Here is a 24,471-nt window from a genome sequence, read left to right as displayed (position 1 = left end):
CTATAAGGGCCATGCAGGCCCAGTGTAACTTGGGCTCTTGTAGCTTAGGGAATGCAATAAGGTTTGCTGGCAAGGCAAAAAAGGAGAGTGTGGGCCAGGAGGGAGATGGTGCCTTCTTCTTCTTCTTTTTTTTTTTTTTTTTAAGTTTATTTATTTTGGGAGAGAGAAAGCACACAAGCAGGAGAGGGGCAGACAGAGGGAGAGGATCCCAAGCAGTCTCTGCACCGACAGCACAGAGCTGACACGGAGCTTAAACTCATGAACCATGAGATCACGACCTCAGCTGAAATCAGGAGTCAGACACTTAACAACTGAGCCATGCAAGTGCCCCCAGATGGCACCTTCATGAAGGAAGAGGGGATTGAGGGAATCTGAGACTGCTTGGAACCTGTGTGTCATGTAACAAGAGATATAAATGAAATGAATGCTAAATAGCGATACAAGATACCTTGTAGGAAAAGGAATGATTCAATAGTGGGTAGAGTTGGGAGAGAAGACTTTACTGAGATGGGCTTCAAGAAAGGGAATGATTTGCTTATAGACGCTGCAAAGCCTGTTCCCAGGCAAGGGAACAACCTGGAAGACAAAGACATGGTACCCATAAATGTTCAACAGAATGTACTCAGGAAATTGCCTGCACACTGAAGAATGGAGTAGAATATAGCAGAGTTGTGTTTTTTTGTTTTTTTTTTTTAGTGTTTATTTTTGAGAGACAGAGAGACAAAGCACCAGTGGGGGAGGGGCAGAGAGAAAGGGAGACAGAATCTGAAGCAGGCTCCAAGCTCTGAGTGGTCAGCACAGAGCCCGATGCGCGGCTCGAACTCACAAACTGTGAGATCATGACCTGAGCCGAACTCAGATGCTTAACCGATTGAGTCACCCAGGTGCCCCTAGCAGAGGTTTTAAAATCAGCTCGGAGTCAGATCACAGAAGGCCTTGACAGGGAGTTGGACGTGGACTCCAAAGGCCACGACCATCCAAAATTTCCAAGAGGGGAATAACACAATGAGCTTGTTTTCAGGACATAATTCTGGGGGCAGTTGTTAGAACTACGTTAGAAAGGTGGTTCAGACAGGTTCCTAGATGGGGTCTTCCTCCACATCAAGAGTGCTTGTGGCTGACATTACAGGGCCAAATCATGACTTAGGACGCTCAATGGCCCATGCTCCTGGGACATAATGCATAAAAATCAAGCTTACCAGACTGAGGATTAACCCCAAACCCAGTTTTATTGGCAACAGAGGCTCATTATACTGGCTGGACTGAACTCCTATCTGTATCTATACTTCCTATCCAAAATAAAAGTAAAGAAATTTTTACTGATTAAAAACTCACAAGAGAATGGGAGAGATACCAAATGGTAGATGAGAGAGAGAGAGAGAGAGAGAGCAATAAAATTATTGTCAAATGGAGAAAAATAAAATCTAAATGCGTGTGGCAAGGGGAAAGTAAACAAAAAGCAAATTGACATTATTACAACTCCACCATGAGACAACCAGAGCTGCCATCAGTTTTGAGGGCTTCAATCTTTTTTTTTTTTTTTTTTAAGTAGGATGCATGTCCAGCACAGACTCCAACAGGGGTCCTGAACTCATGACCCTGAGATCAAGACCTGAGCTGAAATCAAGGGTCAGATGCTCAACCAACTGAGCCACCCAGGTGTGCTAGGGCCTCAATCTTAAGTACAAAAAGATGGGCAAAGGTCACCAAATATTTCAATAACACCTCTAATATGAGAGACAGGCATCAACAAACAGACAAACAAAGAAAACAGGTGATTCAGGAAACAGAAGGAACCTAAAAATAATTGATAACTTTGGAGAGAGAGAATACGTTCATTTAAAAAAAAAAGTGCTTGGAAAAAAAGGCATTCAGAACATAATATATGGAAGGTAGAAAATAAAGCTGAAGAAATTCTCCTGATTAAAAAAAAAAAGCCAAAAAGTTAAAAATGGAAAATAAGAGGAAAAGAATAATTAATTTGGAGGTACATTAAAAAAACATCCAATGTTCAACTAATAGAAGTTCCTGAAATAGAAAGGATAAAACTGAAAGAAAATTTCCCAGGACTGATACATACAACTTGCCAGGCTGAAAGGGCTCACTAAGTATATAGTGTTGCAAATTTTAAAATACCCACATTTTTAGACATATGAAACTTCAGGACATTTGAGGTAAAGATCCTAAAGCTTTCACAGAGAAAAATTACAAGTCACAAATGAAAGTTCAGGAATCAGAACACAGGGTTTCAAGAGCAACAACAAAATGTGGGAAACAATGAATAAATGCATTTAAAAGTGCCTACATACAAGTCTATAGCCTAGCAAATTATCAACGGGGTTGAAGAATAAAATAAAACCCATTTCAGACATGCGAAAGTCTTGAAAAATTTACATCCCATTAACTCTCCCTGGGAAGCTATAGAGGGATATATTTCCCCAAGCAGGGAAGTGCACCATGAAAGTCTCAGCTATGGGACCCAGGAAATAAAAGAGGGGTATAAGAAATGACCAGAGTGACAGTGAAAAGGAATCCCAGGACAACAGCTATGCTCCAGATATAGAGAACTATCAAGCTTCCCATCATGGGCTGAGTTGTGCCATCCCCCCATTCCCAACAAATTCAAATGTTGAAGTCACCCTAAACTTCAGGACCTCAGAATGTGATTTGGAGGGTCTTTATTATTATTTTTAATGTTTATTTATTCTGAGAGAGACAGAGTATAGCAGGGGAGGGGCAGAAAGAGAGGGAGAGAGAGAATCCCAAGCAGACTCCACACTGTTAGTGCAGAGCCCAACACGGGGCTCGAACTCATGAACCAAGAAATCATGACCTGACTGAAATCAAGAGTCAGATGCTTAACTGACTGAGCCACCCAGGTGCCCCTGGAGATAGGGTCTTTAAAGAGGCAATACGTCAGGGCACCTAGGTGGCTCAGTTGGTTCAGTGTCTGACTTCAGCTCGGGTCACAATCTCACAGTTTGTAGGTTCGAGCCCCACATTGGGCTCGCTGCTGTCAGCCTGTCAGCACAGAACCCACTTATGATCCTCTGTCTCCCTCTCTCTGTTCCTCCCCTACTTGTGCTCTGCCCAAAATAAATAAATATTTAAAAATAAATAAAGAGGTAATACGTTTAAATGAGGTGGTAAGCATGGGCACTAATGCAATACCACTGGTGTACTTATAAGAAGAGGGAATCTGGACAGTCACAGATGGAGGACCATACCAGGACAAAGGGAGCAGACTGCTGTCTGTAAACACAGAAGAGGCCAACCTTGCTGGCACCTTGAGCTCAGATGTCTGGCCCCTTGAGCCGTGAGAAAATAAATTCCTGTTGTTGAAGCCGCCCTGTCTGGTACTTTGTTAAGGCAGCCTGAGCACACGAATATAGCATCCAACCTGGAAAAGACCAAGAGGGCTCCAGGAAAGATTTCAAACAAAAAAGGATCTGCATCTATCATATCTGTATGAGAACGTTACAGTGGTGTTGGGATTTGGGGGATGAACCAGTAAGAGGTGCAGGGAAAAGAAGCAAACAAACAAGGCAAAATGAGGACAGAAGCTATAGAAGAGAGGAACAGAATCCCGGCATGCTGTGGCTCAGAGGTGAACAACAGCTGCCTAGTAAACATGAACCTGGAATACTGACTGAACCATAAATTGGGAAATATACTGAAGGGATGAGGGAATAGAAGTGTGCATGTGGGTAAGTGATGTGCACGAACTAAATCCTCATCTTCCACAGCAGGAGGGTAACAGGTAGCATCACAAATGGAAAAATCAACAAGTGGCTAAATAAGCATAGTATTTAAACATGGAGGCAAATACTAGAAGATAATGCAAAACTACTCAGTGTTTGGGGAGTGATAGCCGGGGGTAGGGCAGACAGGGAACTATCCTTTTCCATGGTAATCTCAGTAGAACTATTTGAATTTTTTTTTTAATTTTTAAATTTATTTATTTTGAGAGAGAGAGGGCACAAGAGGGGGAGGAACATAGAGGGAAGGAGAAAAAGAATCCCAAACAGGCCCTGTGCTGTCAGCGTAGAGCCTGATGTAGGGCTCAAACTCACGAACCATCTCCAACTCACGAACCGCGAGATCATGACCTGAGCCAAAGTCGAGAGTTGGATGCTTAACTGACTGAGCCATCCAGGTACGCCAAAACTATTTGAATTTTAAACTACTCATACATTTTTTTAAAATAAAAATGAAAACTCTAAAAGCTTAAAAGGCCCCTGAAGACCTCTGAAAAAAAAGGGAGTCGCTGGTCCCTTTTGCCAGAGGTCTTAACAATGGTGTGGTGCGAGTGGAAGCCACAACTCTAGTGTGGTGCAGAATGAGACGTGAGATAGCAAACGGAGACTAATTTTTTTTTTTTAACAAACCATGTTGACAACTGAAAGGGAAGGGGACAGAGGGCATGATAGGGTCACATGTTTCGAAGGTAGCAGTACTTATAATGATGGCACTTGTGCTGGCAATGTCCTCCTTAGAAACTGCTTGCCAAGGAAAACTATCAGCGAAGCTGGATTCCCATACCTGCCCCTGCTTGTTCTTTCACGCCTCACCAGTTGTCTTGCTCCAATTTCAGTCCAAGTGAGCCTTCATGATGTATCCTGGGGAACAATTCTGCAAGAGCCACCTTTTAGCAAGAAGAACTACATGTGTCAGGCACAGGAACCTGTCATGAGCCATCACTTAGATGAAGGGTAGCAGCCTGACTAAGCTAATTAGACATGGACCAGGGCACTGGTTGAACTAGAAGAGCACTTCCTGAGAGTCAGGTTCCACATGTTGGTATGTAACAGAGCATAAAGAAAATACCTATCACATGCAGCACGAGACATTCTAGGATACAAATCTTCAAAGTCAGAGGCTTTAAAAAAATGAAGCCAGGTCACCCAGGTATTCACCAAGTATCTACGGAGGCTTGGATGTCATGTTAGTGAGGCACTTTCTTGAGCAAACTAAGGTCTCTGGCTTCTTTGCAACTCAGAATATTTAACACCTCCCAAGTGATCCATCTGCATGTTCCAGAGGTATACCAGCGGAAAAGAACTTAGAAGTCAAGATCAAGGCACCACTCTGCTGTGAGGCAAGTGGAAAAAGATCCCAGTAGGTTTATGTTCAACAGAGAAGCAATAACACAAGGAGCCATGCTTGTCGTCTACAAGTTTTCCTATATCTCAGGCTTTAAATGTTGTATCCTCTTCTGTTCATTAAAGAACTTTTATGGTCTATAAAAGTTTTCCAGTTTACCAAATAGTTCTACTCAGTAGATAACAATTACCCTGTCAGGCAAATTCCCCAGCATTCTGGTTTCTCAATCAGTTTCTCGCCCAACTGATAGTCAATTCCTAAAAGTTTACCCATTCCTGTGTTAGATGGCATATCTGACAATTCAGTGAAAGAAGTTGGTCAAATCCTACAACAGGCTTCCAAAGAAAGAAATGTCTAATCACAAAAATACAATTACTAATTTCAAGTAGTGATTAGGTTCTAAGCAAATGGTTGGACTCTTAGGTAGATTGTAACAGAAATCTTGAACGGTTAGGGGGAAAAAAAGATACCCTTAATGATTGGGTCATTAATAGAATATGAGAAGAACACTAAAAATTTCTGCACATACACTCCTATCACAAAATTGGTCAGAAGGAAATCATGGATAAAGACAGCATTTTAAGTTTTACTTAATTATTTCGAGAGTGAGAGCGTGAGAGGCGGGGGGGGGGGGGGGGGGGGGGGATCCCAGGCAGGCTCCACACTGTCAGCACAGAGCCCAACGCACAGCTTGATCTCACAAACCGTGAGATCATGACCTGAGCTGAAATCAAGAGTCAGACATTTAAATGAACCACCCAGGCACCCCAAGAAAACAGAATTTTTGAAAAATAATTCACGAGGGAAATTCTTTATTACTTTATCAGTTCTAAAATATCATCTTCTTTAAAAAAATTTAAGACTGAATGACAGATTATTTCCTTTACTGTTGTAAATACTGCAAATTTCTCATCAAAGAGGTAAGTATCAATGTAATTTTTCCTTAAGTTTGAACACATGAGGGAGGAATGAAGCAGATTATAAACCTCATTTGATCTGATCTTATAAAAAGTCACTCCAGCTGTCTTCAGTCTTGCTCTATCCACAGAGAGATTTCCAGGATAGGTTTGTGTCATTCGGTCCATCCACAATAGGCTGGATAGGATAGTCCGTAGTAAGTGCCAGGATACCACCTTTTATTCTGGGCTACTTGACTGGCATTTGGCATTACATTCCAAGAGTACCTCAATTGTGAATAGTCCTCTCCAGGGGGCCCAGGAGGAGGGATATGGCCTCTCTGGGAAACATTTTGATTCTGTGAAAATTTTCTTAAACAAACAAACAAAAAAGCAATTAATTATTATTAGTTTAATAAAATATATAAGCTTTATAAAATAATACATAGATATTCTGGCTCTACTGTTTTCTACCTGTATAACCTTAGCAGATAAGTTGCTTAATCTTTGGATTTCTTAGTTCTTTATAAAATGGAGCCAATACCTTCCATCTTCATGGGTTGTTTTCAAGGTAAATTAAGACAACATAATTAAATTACCTACCACAACACCTTGGCACATGGTAGGTTTCCAGGAGCCATTCCACTTTTCCCTACACAGATAAATGCCCACACTTTTCTAATCAAATACTTTCTCCCCAAGTCAGCAGAGTTGACATGAGACAGAATAAGGTATTTATTTTTAAAAACAGGAAGCTGCTTTCACTTTAAATACATATGTAAATTAGTTATAAAGTATAGAATTCTAATTATGGGACATGTAACAAATTTGGAAAATTAAGATTGAAGTTTAATTGTTTCAAAAGCAAGATCAGTAAATATATCATACTGGAGTTTCACTACTTTCTCTATAATCTGTATTTACTCTTAAATAACACCCTTCCTTATTCTGTAAACTTTACCACTATTAATGCAGCCTAAGAATGCAAGATCCTGTTTGGTAATCACATCAAATTGTTGGCTTAAACTAAGTTTAGAATCAATGAAATTTTCTAAGGCATTTTTCAACTGCCTCTGAAAAGTCACATATTCCCCCATCTTGTACTTGATTTTTCAGCTCTAAATGCAAAATATGGAGCAAATGATACCTCCTGGTTGACACTGATCATCCAGAAAACGTCAATTCCTCACCATTGCTATGTGTTTGCACTAAATTATGATATAAATTTCTATTTCAATTCCAGAAAAGTAGACAGAACAGATACCTTACTGACTGCTGCAGATCTTGGGTCTGGCTGTGGAAATGCCAAGAAGGTACTGGATAGCCTTGGGTCTGATGTAGGTTATACCTCTGTCCTTGGTTAACAGACTTAATAGTGGTGTGGACTGGTTCCATCATATGTGTTGCAGCTTCAAAACCACTTGATCTGGATACACTGGAATCCCAACTCCTCAAAGAGAACATTTCCACACGGTATTACTGGCTTCCAAATTTAGTAGCCAATTTAGTAACTACATTTTGGTCCATGAAAATAACAATGCCATCCTCCCCCACTTCTCTCCTTGTTTAGATTCCCCAAGCAAGTAAGTAAGCCTCAGGGAGAGTGGATATGTACAGCTGAAATAATCTACAAACATATCTCCCTAACCACAAACCTCACATAAAAAATGCAACGTACCTTCTGATGGGGCCCTTCTGAAGGTCTTCAATATAATTTTGTCTTTCCAAGCAATGTCCACGGCACCTATTGAATACTGAGGAGTGGATGAACTGTTAGAAATAACTGTACAAAAAGCAAGTCTTTTACAGAGAAAGTAGATCAAAGCTGAAATCCACTGATGAATTATTCAAGCTGTTATACCTCACTATTTCCAGATACATCCCTTTATAAACTTTTGGCAAAAGACTGTATTATGTCACAGCAAATGAATTACAAACATTTCTTTTTTCCAAAATTTGAGAAATACATCCACATTTCCACCTTCAACTTTTATAAAAAGGGAAAAATAGTGACAACACTCATACTTACATTCAATTGCATCATCTGGCCTCATGCCTTCTACATCAATCAAATATCTAACAAAACAACATAACTGAGTCATTTATATGTAAGAAGAAAGAAATCAAGTTTATTCAAAAGAGGTCCAATTTCATTTACAAATACAGATATAAAAACCCTAAGAAAGTATCAGCACATCTAATCCAATAATTATTCAAGAATGATATACTATGACCACAAAAAGACTTCATTCCAAGGATGCAAGGATGACCCAACTTTAGAAAATCTATTAATGTAATTAACAATTTAGTTAGTAAGTGAAAGAAGAAAAGAAAAGAAGAAAGAAGAAAATACAGGAACAAATTGGTACTTGTTAAAAAGGCATCTGATAAAATACAATAGTCCTTTTTGATCAAAATGTTTTATATACTAGAAACAGAAGACTTACTTAATGTGACAGAGTATTTATTAGGAACCAACAAATAGGAAAAAACAAATTGGGAAAAATATTAACATCGTATCTAAACAATGCTATCTAACCAACTGTAAAGGGCCAGAAGCTTAGGAGTCACCACCACTGTCAGCCATTTCTTCCTCACCCTCATCTTCAACCCACAAATCCTAAAGATGATATTACCTGAGTATCTCTAGAATATGTCCACATCTTTCTACCAAAATGACCACCACACCCTCGTCCAAGTTACCATCATGCCCTGATTTCTACAAAAGCCTAACCTATCTTCTTGTTTCCACCTGCAGTGTAATCTCTACTCAGCAAAATAATCACTTGAAAATCCAAATTTGATTATATTCTCCACACCCTTAACAAAAAAAAGTTCAATGGTTTTCGATTACTCTGAAGATCAAGTCTAAAACCTTAAACACAGACCTGCGTGATCTAGTTCCTCCCCACACTCCATTTTAAACCTTTTTTTAAGAAATCTCTACATCCAATATGGGGCTTGAACTCACAAACCCAAGATCGAGTTGTATGCCCTTCTGACTGAACCAGCCAGATGCCCCTACAGCTCTATTTTAAACTTAAAAAAAAAAAAAAAAAAAAAAAAAAACCTCAGGGTGCCGACATGGCTCAGACGCATAAGCATCCAAATTTCAGTTCAGGGTCACGAGATCAAGCCCCACGTTGAGCACCCCAGAGTGTGGAGACTGCTTAAGATTCTCTCTCTGCCCCCACCCCCTGCTTGCACACTCTAAAATTAAAAAAAAAAAGTGAAAGTAATCTCTCTACACCCAACGTAAGCCTCAAGTTCATGACTCCAAGATCAAGAGTCACATGCGCCTCTGAATGAGCCAGCCAGGTGCCCCTCCAGCTCAAACTCATGACCCCGAGATCAAGAGTCACTTGCTCTACTGACTTAGCCAGCCAGGTGCTCCCCGCTACCTTTTTTTTTAAACTTCAGCTCCATTTTAACACCATACTTCCCATGGCCCAGCCTCTCTGGCTTGTTCCTCCAACACAGCATACGCTTTCCTATTATCGGTCCTTGCTGTTCCTTATGCCCAGAATTCTCTCCCCAGAGTCCCTAATAGGTTAATACCTCATCATCCTTCAGATATCAGCTCCAACATCCCCACAGAAACTTTCTGTAATCTCCATGCTAAAGTCAAATCCTCCCTATTAATATGCCCTCCATGAACCATGTCCCTCTCCTTCTTGGCATTTGTCAGAGTTGTAATTCCACATGCATTTGTGTGATTCTTGCATGTCTATTCTCTCTCTAGACTTGTTAGAGTTCCCGAAGGCCAAGTCAAGTCTCTCAAGTCTTACTGCCAGCGTCTAGCACAGTGCTTACACATAACAGATGCTCAGTAAGTGTTTTCTGAATGAACAAATAGAAGTCAGTCCAGTGCAGCAGTCCTCAAAAAGCATAAAAGCATCAACTTCTGATTCAGAAATTCCATTCTAAAATTATCTCAAAAAACAGCATATACATTCAAATTTGTTCGTATAGGAATGTTCAATAGTTCAATGTTTTAAATATCAAGAATTTCTGACTTTTATGTTCATCAGTAAGCAAAGCAATACAGCCTTTAAAAAAGAATGAGGGGCACCTGGGTGGCTCAGTCAGTTAAACCTCCGACTTTGGCTCAGGGCATGATCTCGTGGTTCATGGGTTCCAGCCCAGTATCAGGCTCTGTGCTGACAGCTCAGAGCCTGGAGCCTGCTTTGGATTCTGTGTCTCTCTCTTTCTCTCTCTCCCCCTCCCACACTTGTGCTCTGTCTCTCTCTCAAAAATAAACATTTTTTAAAAATTTTAAGAATGAGGTTCCCAAACACTTTCACAGGAAGACGTCCACCATGTTATATTATAAAACAGGATGTCTAAATATTATACCGTTAAATTACACATATATGCTTATTATCTGTCTGCATTTTTAAAGGCTGAAAAAATACGTATTCACTTATTACTGGTGGTAATCTTTGGGTGGGAAGCAAGACTTCTTTCTATTTCCTACATTTCAAAGCTGACTGCATTTTTTGCAACTGGCTTGCACCTACCGTTGTACATGAAGCAACCTAAACACAGTCTGTCTCTTGGGGTTGGCAACTCACCTGCAGATGAGATAGCCAGTCCTGTTTAAACCATGAGTACAATGAACACCAATAAGTTTGTCTACAAAACAAGGAATACAGAGTTAAATAGGTGATGTAGATACACTAAAAACAAGTTCTCCAATTTTCTTTAGAGTACCATTTATTAGTTACCATAGCACTACCACTACCCTGAAAAGGAATAGCTGATGAGGAGTGAGTTATTTTAGGAACACACTAATAAAGAATCATCTAACATAAAGTCAAAATTCATGGTCTGGGAAATTTTGCTTCACCTCTTACATGCAGTCGTGTAAACTGGAGACAGCCTCGTCAGGTAAAATGGCACCCAGACGAACCCAGCTGGCTTAATCTAGAATGCCTATCAGTAACTGATTAAATATAGAAAACGGGAGTGAAAAAGAAAACAGGCCACAAGAAAAATGAAATTTGTTTCAGAGTGAAATGAATGGAATGCTTTACTTTCAATGCTGAATATTAAAAAGAATAGTTTTGGTGGGACTCATGAGTTCCCAAAGCACTTCCATTCCTCTGTCATTTGCTGCTCCACACATGCCACAGTCTATGTGCCCGTGAAGCCCCCAGTTGAGCAGCACTGTCGGTATTTTACAATGAAAAAAGCAAGAACGGGGGTGCCTAGGTGGTTCAATCGGTTAAGCGACTGACTTTGGCTCAGGTCATGACCTCATGGTTCATGGGGATCCTGTGTGGGGATCTGTGCTGACAGCTCGGAGCTGCTTCCAATTGGAGCCTGCTTCCAATTCTCTGTCTCCCTCTCTCTCTGCCCCTCCCCTGCTTGTGCCCTGTCTGTCTGTCTCTCTCTCTCAAAACTAAACATTAGAAAAATTAAAAAAGAAAAAGTGAGAACTGGAGACGTAAGGCCAAGCTGCACAGCAGGCAGACAGAACAAAGACTAGGATCAAGTCAAAGATTTTTCCAACTGTGCCACAGTATTTCTTAGTCCATCATTTAAAAAATTATATAAGGGGGCGCCTGGGTGGCTCAGTTGGTTGGGCGGCCGACTTCGGCTCAGGTCATGATCTCGCGGTCCGTGAGTTCGAGCCCCACGTCGGGCTCTGTGCTGACAGCTCAGAGCCTGGAGCCTGTTTCAGATTCTGTGTCTCCCTCTCTCTGACCCTCCCCCGTTCATGCTCTGTCTCTCTCTGTCTCAAAAATAAATAAACGTTAAAAAAAAATTCTTAAAAATTATATAAGAAGTTAAATAAAAAACAATCACGTGTAGTTATCTCGGCAAAATTTATGTCTGTGACTAGGAAGTGTCTGGTAGGAAATCACATGGCCTCCCCTGCCTGGGTGACCACCTCCCTACCTCTAAATCTCATCTATTTCAAGTGATTCTCCATATGGAAGATGTGAACTTAAAATACAAACTCGCAGGGTTGCTCCCTTGCTGAAAAACCTCCATTTAGCACAGAATAAAGCCCAAACTTTTAACACAGCATTTAGAACTCTTCATAAACAGTACCATCAACCTGGCTCTCCAACTGAACTGTAAGTCCACAAGGATTTGAACTAGGACTTACAAGGACCTACGTGACCCACCTCTTCTTGCCCCTGCCAACCTACCAGATCCCATTTTCTACTGCTCTGCCCTCACACCTTCCGCATTCCAGCTACACTGGCCTCCTTCCTATTCCTCAAACATGCTGGGCACAGTCATGCCTCAGGGACTTTTGCACCTACTATTCCCTCTGCTTTGGAATACTCTGTCTCCCCCACCCCCCAAATATCCAATGGCTCCTCACTCCTTTTAAGGCTCTACTCAAATGACATCTTAATAGAGAGGCCTCCCCTGATCACCCAACACATTCCCTCACTTCTGTGTCCTATCTGTTTTTTTCCAAAGCACTTCTCACCATCTGACATTTCAGAGTTACTTATTTATCCCTCTCCCCCACTAGAATGCAAAGTATAAAAGAGCAGGAGCTTTCTTCTGTTCCTGCTTCCCAAAACAGTGCCTTCAACTTTGAAGGTGTCCTCTAAATACCTGTTGAAAATGAACATATGAATTCTACACCCTTTCACACGACCCTCTAGTCACACCAGAGGCTGCCGCTCCCCGGCACAAGTTCAAGCCCTGTGCCTTTGGCACTTGTTCCCCAAACCTGGGCTGTCCTTTCCTCATTCTGGCAAAGTCCTCTTCCCCACAGCCCAACTCAAATGCTCCTGTCTCCTCGGTCAGGCCTTCCTCAACCTCTCCTCCATATTCCTGTTGCACTTAATTCTTTTGTTATAATTAATCCATTATCTTAATTACCACATGTTTATCTTCCTAGGGAAGTTTCTAATGAACAGAGAATGCTATCACCTCTGTATCCCATGCCCTACCAACAAACCTCAGTGTTTACTGACTCCATTTATTTTCTGAGTCTCTACCAGTTCTAGGGAGTGGACAGTGTAGTGTCCTCCTCTTCTTCAGGGAGCCTGGAATCTGTGGGAGGGGACGCTTAGAACAGAGGTAGACAAAATGGATCATAAACAAGGTCCCAAGACTGCTAGAGCAGAGAGCACAGTGAAGTCAGCACCATACAAGCAGAAGACCAACATGGTGTAACACGTGAACAAACAAGATTTACAAACGTGTTCACGTGTACTCATACGGATCTTCTAACCCTCGCAGAACAGATGGAATACTATATACAGTTCCACACAAAGGAGCCCTGAAGCAGCGAGTAGGCTGGCCGCTGCACCCTAACATCTTACACAGTCATGTTTCTGACACAAGTTAATATAAATCAGATTATTTACCTCCTCCATAAATGACGTGGCTGTCAGAAGCAAGGCCAAGCCCGTGAAGTTTTAAAGTTAAAGTACAGGAAAGATCTGGGAACAAGGCTTAAGATATTTAAGTGCTAATGCCTGCATTAGGCAACCACGTTATAGTGTGAAAAATTATCTTAAAATTCTTGTCTCTTTCTACCTGTCATCTCCCAGCCCCTATCTTCTCACCTGCATCTCTATTCTTTCTCCCCTACTTCCTGTTTGTGTGTGTATGTGTACATATGTGGAATATTTACTGTTATATTTATGTAATAAAGCATACACTCCTCAAGCTAAATTTAGAAAGAGAACAAAATGAAGACTTTTTCCTGCAGGTCGGTGGCTTTTCAAAGACAAAAGATTCCTCAGTCTTAAAATATGGCAAATACCACATTCTTTCTGATGGCCAGGTGCCGGAAATAGTTAAGTGGATCCTTAAAATTAAGACACTAATAGCTTAATAAGATCTATTTTCAACAGAGTAAGGTAGATCTTAAAGCAGAAATAAGAAACACCAGCCTTTTAAAGTTCTTCCTGTCTGAATAAGAGGTGGTAGTGTCCTTCCTCAGTTGTACCCAAAGTGGAAAAACAGCAGAAACATCTTAAATACGCATGAGGAGGATGCCACTGCACTGATGCACTTTGCTTTGCTTTGCTTCTAGGGGTCTGTCTCATTCCAAACCTTTTCCTTTTGTTGTCTCTTTTATAGACCCTAAGACGTTGAGATTTTTTTCCCCTTGTTTTCAGTGGAAGGTCACACAAGCCACACTCCCATACGCTTTGACGCAATATATCAGTTCTTAACCTTTCCCCCGTAACTCTCACCTCTGAACCAATAAATAAAAGAATGTGTTTATTTTATTATGTATTTCCCATTCAAAAGTTTTAGAGATGAGTGAGCTAGTTCACATTTCTCATTAAAACCACTTTTCAAACTAAATTGTTTGTGACCATACAAGGAAAAACTCACTCTATTAGCACCATCTGACATTTCTACCTTAACATTATCAAACACAACAGGCCTAATGTTAAAACTAAAAATTCCAACCCCATTCAAAATGCACACCAATGTTCAAGTAAGAGGGAAAAAAAACAACAACAAACTCACCATTGTCTTTATTTTCTTTCAAAAACTCATTAACAGCACATTTGAATTTAAAAATAGTGTCATCATCAGGCACCTGATGCCCAGTTGTATAAATTTTTAAGTAAGGAATAGTTTCTGGTAAGTCCTATAAGGCAAAACCATGAAAATGCATATTATTTCATTTGTAAGTAAAGAATTAAAAATTAGAGAAGCCAGAATATAAGCCAAGAGGTTACAATAAACATAGTTTGTCAGTAATTCTGATAAAAAAAGACATTTTTTCCCAAGCTGCTTCAACCAGGAAGCATCATCTGATTTTTAGTAAATCTACAGAATGAGGGGGAAAAAAAATGAAATCTACAGAATGGGTAGTCAATAGGATACAAAACTGAAAGTCAAGTCCATTTAAATGAATGCATAAAAACTAAAAATTATATGAATAGTTCTACTTAATATTTTATATTTTGAGAGTCATAAAGCCGCTGTGATTTAAGTAGAATAGTAGAACAGAGTCAGAAAAACTTGGATTTGAACTGTGAGACTGAGCAAATTTCAGGCACTGTTGAGAGCTGGTATTCTCAGGGGCAGGAGAAATCAGACACCAATAAAAGAAGAGGTTAAGGGGCGCCTGGGTGGCTCAGTCGGTTGAGCCTCCGACTTCAGCTCAGGTCACGATCTCACGGTACGTGAGTTCGAGCCCCACGTCGGGCTCTGGGCTGATGGCTCAGAGCCTGGGGCCTGCTTCCGATTCTGTGTCTCCCTCTCTCTCTGCCCCTCACCCGTTCATGCTCTGTCTCTCTCTGTCTCAAAAATAAATAAACGTTAAAAAAAAAAAAAAATTTAAAAAAAAAAAAAGAAGAAGAGGTTAAGTGAAAATCCTATGGTTCTGAATTTAAATGGCAAGTACCAACATGAATCTATGATTTATTTATATTAAAAACAGGGGCGCCTGGGTGGCGCAGTCGGTTAAGCGTCCGACTTCAGCCAGGTCACGATCTCGCGGTCCGGGAGTTCGAGCCCCGCGTCGGGCTCTGGGCTGATGGCTCAGAGCCTGGAGCCTGTTTCCGATTCTGTGTCTCCCTCTCTCTCTGCCCCTCCCCCGTTCATGCTCTGTCTCTCTCTGTCCCAAAAATAAATAAACGTTGAAAAAAAAATTAAAAAAACAAACAAACAAACAAACATATTTCCTAGCTCTGATCACAGAAAAAGCCTACAAACAACTGATGTCATATTCAGGAGCCATACTCAGAAGCTCCAACTGGGCAAAGATAGGGCCTCAATTTGTGCCTCAAGGAGAATAACTTCACTGAAGTCCAAAATGATACAAAAAGTAAATAAATAAAACTCATTGGTCACCATCAGAGGATATTAGTGGATCAACTCATTATTTTGACACCTGTTAAATAAAAGGAAAGAAGCACATGCCTCTACAACTAGGCAACCAAACAGATGATGAGGGAAGCTTCTCTCGATAGAAATATGCCCAGCTAATAAATGAACAAGGGACAGAATTCACTATTTTTGAAGCCCCAAATGAATTAATGGATGTGGGTATCAGTCATCAGTGACTGTAATACCACAGAAAGAGATAATTACTTACAGGTCTCCACAGAAGAACACATCATAACCTATGAAACTGTCTCGCAAAAAAAAAAAAATTAAGTCTAATCTGGTCAAGCCTCTGGGTCCAACTACCAATTTACAGGAAATAAAAGACTGAAGAATATGTTAACACATGGGGAGGAAATCATCAAATCTAGATAGAACAAACTGGTTTCTTCAAAAATTAAAACTCAAGGGGGGAGAAAAAAAGTATGTGAGAGAGACATGGAAGGAGAACTTACAGATTAAATAAGACTTCAGAGACCTAATAATCAAAGGCAAAGGGTGAATCTTATTTGGATTTAATTCAAACTTTTTTTTCTTTTTTTATGTTTATTTATTTTTGAGAGAGAGAGACAGAGTGTAAGCAGGGGAAGGGCAGAGAGAGAGATAGGGAGACACAGAATCCAAAGCAGGCTCCAGGCTCTGAGCTGTCAGCACAGAGCCAGATGCAAGGCTTGAACTCACAAACCATGAGATCATGACCTGAGCCGAAGTCAGACGCTTAGCCGACTGAGCCACCCAGGCGCCCCTTAATTCAAACTCTTAAAAAACATTTTTTATGACATTTAGAAGAACTGAAAATTTGAGCACTGACTGGATATTTGATGTTAAATAATGACAGTAAGGAATAAAAGTCGTATATTTTAAATATATATACAAAAAATGTACAGGTGAAATTATATGCTATATAATACATGGGATCTGCTTCAAAATTATATGGAATGGGGTGAAACCAGAAGGTGTACAGATGAAACCCGACAGCATCAATTAATAGAGATTAAAGCTGGATGAGTTCATGGGTGTACAATGAATGCCCACAGTATTATGCCTACTTCTGTGTATGTTTAAAAGTTGTGGTAATTATTTAAAAAATGACACTGGAGGGGTGCCTGGGTGGCTCAGTTGGTTAAGCGTCCGACTTCAGCTCAGATCATGATCTCACAGTTCTTGAGTTCAAGCCCCACATCAGGCTCTGTGCTGACAGCTCAGAGCCTGGAGCCTGCTTCAGATTCTGTGTCTCCCTCTCTCTTTGCCCCTCCCCTGCTCATGCTGTCTCTGTCTCTCTCTCTCTCTCTCTCTCTCAAAAATAAGTAATAAAACATTAAAACCAAGAAACAAACATGCAAAAAACGACACTGGAAAAGTTTGGTGGTCTTAAAGGTTTCTAAACATAGAACTACCATATGATCCAATAACTGCACTCCTACCTAGACATGTAAAGGAGGTGAAAGCAGGAATCTGAACAACTATTGGTACATCAATGTTCACAGCAGTATTATTCACAATAGCCAAAAGGTGGAAACAACTCAAGTGTGCATCAACATGTGAAGAGATAAACAAAATATGGAATATTACTCAGCCGTGACAAGGAATGACATTTTGTTACATGTATGAAACTTGAAAACATTATGTTTAGTGAAGTAGGTGAGACACAAAAGGACAAATATTGTATGATTCCACTCCAGAGAGTAGCATACAGGTTACCTCCGCAGGAAGAGGAAATGACATTATTGTTTAATGAGTGCAGTTTTTGTTTAGGATGATGAAAAAGTTTTGGTTATAGGCAGTGATGATGGTGACACAATGTTGTGAATGTATTTAATGCCACAGAATTGGACACTTATGAATGGTTAAAATGATATTTACATACAACTGGCCACACACACACACAAAAACAGGAATAACTGAATTTAAGTGTCAATTCTTCCTTTTTTGAGCCTCAGATTCATCATCTGTAAGATAAGCAGTTGTGATCATCTATCCTCTGAGCTTAGTGCAGAGCAAGCACTCAGGAGATACCAGTACTTCATCAGCAAAGGACTGTTGTGAAGATTAACTACGATAAGGTATGTAAAAGTACTTTTTAAATGGCAAACTGTTTTACAAATCTATTTTCTAAATTTTTTAATTTATTTTGAGAGAGAGAGAAAGAGCATGAGCAGGGGAGGAGGGCCAGAGAGACAGAGACAGAGAATCCCAAGCAGGCTCCGCAGTGCCAGCAAAGAGCCCGATGCGGGACTCGAACTCACAAAACGTGAGATCATGAACTGAGCTAAAACCAAGAGTCAGACGCTTAACCAACTGAGCCACCCAGGCCCCCTACAAGTATTAATAAACGTTTAGTGTTACTGTCGTCCAAGGCCATGAAATTGGTCAGAAGGATAATTCCCTCACACTGATATGTCACATGGGCCAACAGATTATATGGGGTTCTGTTTTTTATCAGAGATATTAGGAAAAGGAAAGGATAAAACTTAGAGCTAATAGTGGTCTTTTACCATGATGTTTACATGCTCAGTCAACTGCTTAAAATAAGTGCTAAAGACACAGTGGATATTTACTTCTTTTCTTTTAGGCTGCTACTATTCTTACTAAAAATTTATTTCATTTTCAAAATATGGAACATGGAAGCTTATAGAATTTCTTAAGTACACACAGAGCCAACATTACAGTTCAATTCATGTCTTTAATCTCATTTTGAGACACCAATTAGAAGTATGTGCTTAAGGAAACCGTTAACTTCCTTTTTTGAACTATTACCCGTGAAAATAAGCCAGGATTCACCTTAGTGTAAGATGATAACTACTGACTTACTAAGAATTATTAGCGTATTGGGAAGTCGGTCCTTTTCAGTTAAAGGTTCCATTTACCTCTGGTTTATAATAGCGATGAGTGTATGTTAAGTCAATAATCAGTCCAAGTTCTTCATTCTGTTTTTGGAGTTTGTTAAAAAGATCCAAGGGGGAAAAACGTTCTTCTGGAGCAAGGTGCTTTTCAAAACTCTGTTAGAGAGAATGAAAGAAAAAGCAAACATGTGCTTAAAATCCTTTTCCATTTATTCAAGCCCTGTGATGCTAACACACAATGAAATTCAAAGAAAAGTTTCCACTCTGCTGGAATTTATAAGCTAGATTACAATCTTTTCTTCCAGAGATGAGGCGGGAGAAAGTAAGCTCATTTCTATGTATTTATTTCTGTGTTTACTTGTCTCATGTTGATCTCCTAACCAGACTGCAACTGCCAGAAGGCAGAGACTGCATCCATTCTGTCCATCAAATCTTCAGCTCCACCTGGCGCATCTATAACTACTTCTAAATACTTCCTGAATACTTCTCTGTATGAAGGGTGGCTTCTATTGCTAAATATTCTTTTACATATTTGGCTTATTTACCTACTCTGCTCATTGATCTGTTTGGTTATTCAAATGTCAGCCACACACTTTTTTTAAATTAATAGACTAGTTTTTAGAGCAGTTTTAGCTTCAGAGCAAAACTGAGCAGAAAGTAGAGTTTCTTCTTATACCCTCTCTCCTTTACCCCACACAACTTTCCCCACCATCGACATTCCATACCTGTAAGGTCCATGTGTTACAATCGATGAACCAACATGGACATGTCGTTTTCAAGGTCCACAGTTTACATTACAAATCACTTTGTGTTGTACAGTCTACTGGTTTTGACCAAAGAATAACGACATGTGTTTATACTTACAGTATCACACAGAATAGTTTCCCTGCCCTAAAAATTGCCTGTGCTCAACACTTTTAACACAGCTTCCTATCTGACAGGGCTCCATGATCCCCTTCTCCCAGTATTCTTTTTCAGAATTTTCCTGGTTATTTAGGTTTATTTTTCTCTATGAGTTTTAGAATCAATCTATTTGAGATGATGTTAAATTTATAATAAGTTAACTTAGGAAGATTTGACAGTTTGATGATATTAAGTCTTCCATGTAAAACTGTAAAAGTGTTGAAGAGTATATTAATTACAATGAGGCATACAATCTCTCCAGTAAGCTTCTTGCAGACTTGGAGCTGATGAATCAAATATCCTCTCCAGTCATGTGAACAACAACTAACTTTAGGAAGCCTTCCTGTCTGTTACCATTTCCCCCTCCTTTGAATTCCTAGGTATTTCTGGCCATGGCATTCATGTGACACTTGACATACTCTATTTCGTATTCCGGTATGCATAAGAAGTGACTGTCAAGTGACTGCTTTTCTTTGGGTGACTTCCATAAAACACACAGGAACTCAATGTCACGTTTTGCTTCCTAACTCTACAGCATGAAAAGGAACTGCACTGGGGGTGGGGGGGGTGGGGGGGTGGTTATGCAGCTCTGTAATCCCCTGTACAGTGCCTAAACAATCCCAACGCTGAGCCAGATAACCTGAGTATACAGAGCTAGGAGGAGGCTTTTTGTCATGACATCATACAGGAAAGATCTGTGGCTGTGTGGAGGAAGGGAAACGGAAGAGTCTTCCTGTTGTCTACCTTGCTGGTGTACTTTCAGGCAAGGGGCTACGCAGGGGCCCTTGTGGAAGCTCGGGAATCCACTTTTAGAGACCACTGGGTAAGGAGTTGAGGAATCAGGACAACTGCACAGAGAAAAGGAGGAATATAGGAGATAATTCGCAGCAGCTCCAAATGGGGGCTGGGAATGTCCATTCAATAAATATTTGTTAACGTTTACTATATGCCAAACATTATGCTTGGTGTTGATGGATGTGAATAAGAGCCATAAGATTATCTTTATGAGAAGACTAGTTTTTAAGTCCAGAGATGCAGAAGAACTGACACAGTAGATGAAAAAGGAACCCTGACCTATGAGTCACAAATTAAACAAAATCTCAACACATTCAAAGCGGCTTTTCCAGATACCAATCCATGCTATGCCGGGCAGTTTCATGAGTCTCTTCTTACTTTTTTTATATTGGTCAAATGCTTTCCTCACCTATTCCTTCCTGAGTTCTAACAAAGACACAGTTTTCAGAGTTTCCATGCTGAAATCGCGACCTTGCTAATCAAGGGCTTTTTATTTTTTAGTTATGATGATGGGAGTGAAGTAGTCTACCATTTAGTAAATGGGGGTCACAGATGCTAGAAATCTTGCCAAATTCAGAACAGTCCTACAAATGTGTCTCACACCTGAATGACTTTTGAATGTCCTATTCAACACCTCATATAGGTGAAAAACTGCACAGAGTTATCTAAGCCTTAGAACCTAACTCCGTTTCACAAATAAACACAAGAGGTTTTCTGCAGAGTTTTAAAGTACATTGAATTTTCCAAGATAGTAATTACGTTTCAATCACGTAAAAATTGTACTTTGTTTTATTTGAAAATCTACTAAGAGCTGTTCACTATCATGGAAATTTCTGACAGGCAGTAAAACCCACCTAGATCGGTCTGCATTTGCAGTGTTTGTATTCACGCTGCAAGTAACCAACTACTTTTGTATTTCTAATATAGTCATGCCCAAACATTTACATATTGAAATTAATTACATATTACTTTATTGTAAGTTACTTTATCTTATTTAGTGTTTACATTATAATTAGAGCATAGGTTGACTTTTTTTCTTTAAAATTAAGTAGCGAAGTAGTATTTAACTATAACTATTTCAGGATACTAAAGGGGATACACAACGTACTTGTTATTAAAAAGGGAAAATGGAGGGGTGCCTGGCTGCTCACTCGGAAGAGCAAGCGACTCTTGACCACAGAGTCATGCATTTGGCCCCTGCACTGGGTAGATTACTAAAAAAATAAAAATTAAAAATAATGAATAAAAACTTAAAAAAAAAAAAAAGGGAAGATGGAGCATGTCAGTGTTGAGAACCAGCATTCTATATCATGAATTCAGATTTGTGAAAGAATACTGAATTAACTTTTGCTTACCTTTTTCAAAGGAACTTTGAAAGCAATGAAACGAGTCCCAGGCATCCGTTGTCCAACTGGAAGATAGTCTTTCCACCTATTAATACATTTTATGTTAGCCTGTACCCCAGCATAGAATGATGGCTCCTTGTAAATGGACACCATAGCCCACACAGACGTTCCCCTCTTCTCCCTGCTTTGAATTTTGCTATTCCATGTACTCAACCCCACCTAGTAACAACTTATACTTTTCTAGACACAGGCAACAAAACAGTGCACAGGTCTCAACAAATAAGGAACATCGAAAACCAGACTTGTCCAGTATTTTTGTATCCCCAATAAAACCTAGCCCAGTCCTGAATACTCCGGTGTCATTACTGTATACCTGTTGATTAAAAGTTTAAATTCAATTCTTTGACTTGACAGTTTACTTTCAGTCCTTACACAACTGGTGCCATCAAATGCAGTCAGTAGGGAACTTCAAGTTCACATTTTAAAAGAAAACCTGATAGAAAAGGGACTGTGAACTTCACTTAATAATGTTAGGAGTCACAGTGAAGTCATATTTGAGCTGACTTCTGTAGGATGAGCTAGTTAACTAAGGTGAATTCAGTATAGCTGAAGCATAGAAAGTGAGGACAAAAGTGGCACAAGATGGGGCTGGAAAAGCAAGGGAAGAGTCTAGTCTATGCAGACTCTTAAAGACCATGGTAAAGAGTTTCTTTTTATTCTTAAAACCATGTTTTTGTTTGATGTTTATGGGCAATAGTCCAACTAGTCTATTAAAAAGACTTCCTGTGGGGTGCCTGGGTGGCTCAGTTGGTTGAGCATCCAACTTCGGCTCAGGTCATGATCTCACGGCTCACGAGTTCGAGCCCCACGTCGGGCGCTGTGTTGACAGCTCAGAGCCTGGAGTCTGCTTCAGATTCTGTGTCCCTCTCTCTCTCTGCCCTTCCCTCGCTCATGCTCTGTCTCTCTCTCAAGAATAAATTTAAAAAAACATTAAAATTAAAAAAAATAAAAAAATAAATAACAAGACTTCTTGTGTGAAGAATGGATTGGAAAGAGACAAGAGTTAGATATATGTACACTACTTAGGACCTAACTGCAATAGATCAGGCAAGTTCTGTATTAGGATGCTGACAGAGTAAAGATATTCCGGAGATAAAATGAAGGGGACTTGATGTAGGAGATGGGAGGAAAGGAAGATTTCAAGGAATAAAAGAGTTCAATGCACACATGAGCAAAGTCTTAAAATTAATCATTTGCACAGAAGAAGCTATCTCAAATGAAACGTGTTAGGAAGCAAACCTATGCCCTCTGTGATTGCTGGAAACAATATAAATCAACTTTTTCGGAGGAAAGTTCGGATGTACTGGTGGTTTTTTTTCCACTCAAACTTGGTCCTCATTACTCACGTTTGCTGTGTCAAAACAACACAGCTCGAGGAACTGAGGGAGACTCCAATTTGGTAATTAAGGGGTGTCCCCGACACTGGCAGTCAGTCCCATCTTAAAAAGCCATTCCTGTGCATTTTAACAGAGAAGCAATGGCCAGAGCCTCGCTTTTAACGGAATGGGGAGAAATCAGAACCCAGCTGCTGTGGGCGGAGCAGCGTGAGGATCCATGCCTCCCAGCTTGGGTGGACGGGCCAAGCGCGTCGCGGGGACAGATACAGGTAAGAGACCACAAGACATGGAGCCCAGGCCGCCGAGCGCCCAAGTGGAGGGCCACGCCCAGGGGCCAGGGCAGATTACCTTTCCGGGACGTGGTTTCCGCCCCTCTTCTTGGTGGAGCGACGTCCAGAGTACGCGCGTCCTTGGCCCCAGCCGCCGCGGGCATGATGCCACTGGCTCATGTAGGCCCCAAGATGCCTCCCACCCAACAGCAAGAGAGTCAAAGCCGCCAGTCCAGCGCCTACGGTGCCAGAACAAGATCCCGGAGCGGAAGCGCCTAGGCAGCAACCCACGCAGTTCCCAGGCCCCTTGCAACTGCGCACGCGCCACCGACAGTCGTGATGACGTCAACACGCTGGCTGACGGAGAAGTTTGATTAGTAAACAGGAGTCAGAGAGCGACAGTGCCCTCCTAAGCTGGGGGTCGGTAGCGCAGGTTCGATGAGCATGTAGGTACACCAGAATTCAAATAGTACAGGACATGGAATGAGGGTTAAGTCCCAGTGCCCCAGTTCCTTGTGTGGTTCTTCCAGGTATTTTCCAACTGCTTACATTCATACTTATTGTGTGTGTATATATATATATATATATATATATATATATATACGTTTATTTGTAAATATATGGATATCTTTCATTTTGTACAAAAACAGTATAGTATACATATCCTACAGTATATCTTGGGTACTGATTTTCCCAGTCAGTTTATGCATACATCCACTCTATTATTTTTAATGCCTGCTTTGCATAGTACTTCATTGATTATAAGAGCCATAATCTATATAACCAATCCAATAATTGTTTTCAGGTTTTTTTTTTGGTTGTTTTTTTTTTTTTTTTTTTTTTGGTCCTCTGTAACAGACAGGCTGCAGTATGAATGCCCTTATATATGTATACAACTATATCTAAATCCCTAGAAGTAGATTTTCTGGAATGAATGATATGTTGGATTAAAATTTGGAAGGATACTTCCACATTACCCTCCAAAAATATTGTATCAACCTACACTCCCACTCACAGTGAAACTTTTATTGGGTTCTTATCATGCACCAGGTATCACATTAGAGGTTGACCTTAGGTCTGTAGGGTTT

The 24,471-nt window shown here is 40.3% G+C and overlaps 1 protein-coding gene across 2 annotated transcripts; it reads right to left on the bottom strand.

Moving 5' to 3' along the window:
- Positions 1–5,898: 5,898 nt before the first annotated feature.
- Positions 5,899–23,710, bottom strand: DUSP11 (dual specificity phosphatase 11). Of its 2 annotated transcripts, none has more exons than XM_025931886.2 (9): positions 23,463–23,710; positions 21,727–21,802; positions 18,698–18,829; positions 14,463–14,586; positions 10,574–10,634; positions 8,029–8,075; positions 7,678–7,753; positions 7,264–7,446; positions 5,899–6,371 (listed from the first exon to the last, which is right to left on the bottom strand). In XM_025931886.2, the coding sequence occupies exons 1-9, from the start codon at positions 23,561–23,563 to the stop codon at positions 6,176–6,178; spliced, it is 996 nt and encodes a 331-aa protein (XP_025787671.1). In that variant the 5' UTR covers positions 23,564–23,710; the 3' UTR covers positions 5,899–6,175. The 2 variants fall into 2 exon arrangements, with proteins under 2 accessions (XP_025787671.1, XP_025787672.1); XM_025931887.2 differs by having other exon boundaries at positions 7,264–7,449; positions 23,463–23,709.
- Between the last annotated feature and the right edge of the window lie 761 nt (positions 23,711–24,471).

This window comes from Puma concolor, chromosome A3 (genome assembly GCF_028749965.1).
Source record: "Puma concolor isolate L17-30 chromosome A3, mPumCon1.1.hap2, whole genome shotgun sequence".
In the NCBI taxonomy this organism is placed as follows: Eukaryota; Metazoa; Chordata; class Mammalia; order Carnivora; family Felidae; genus Puma; species Puma concolor.
The sequence above is the reverse complement of the archived record's forward strand: the minus strand, read 5'-3'. Positions and strand labels throughout refer to the sequence as shown.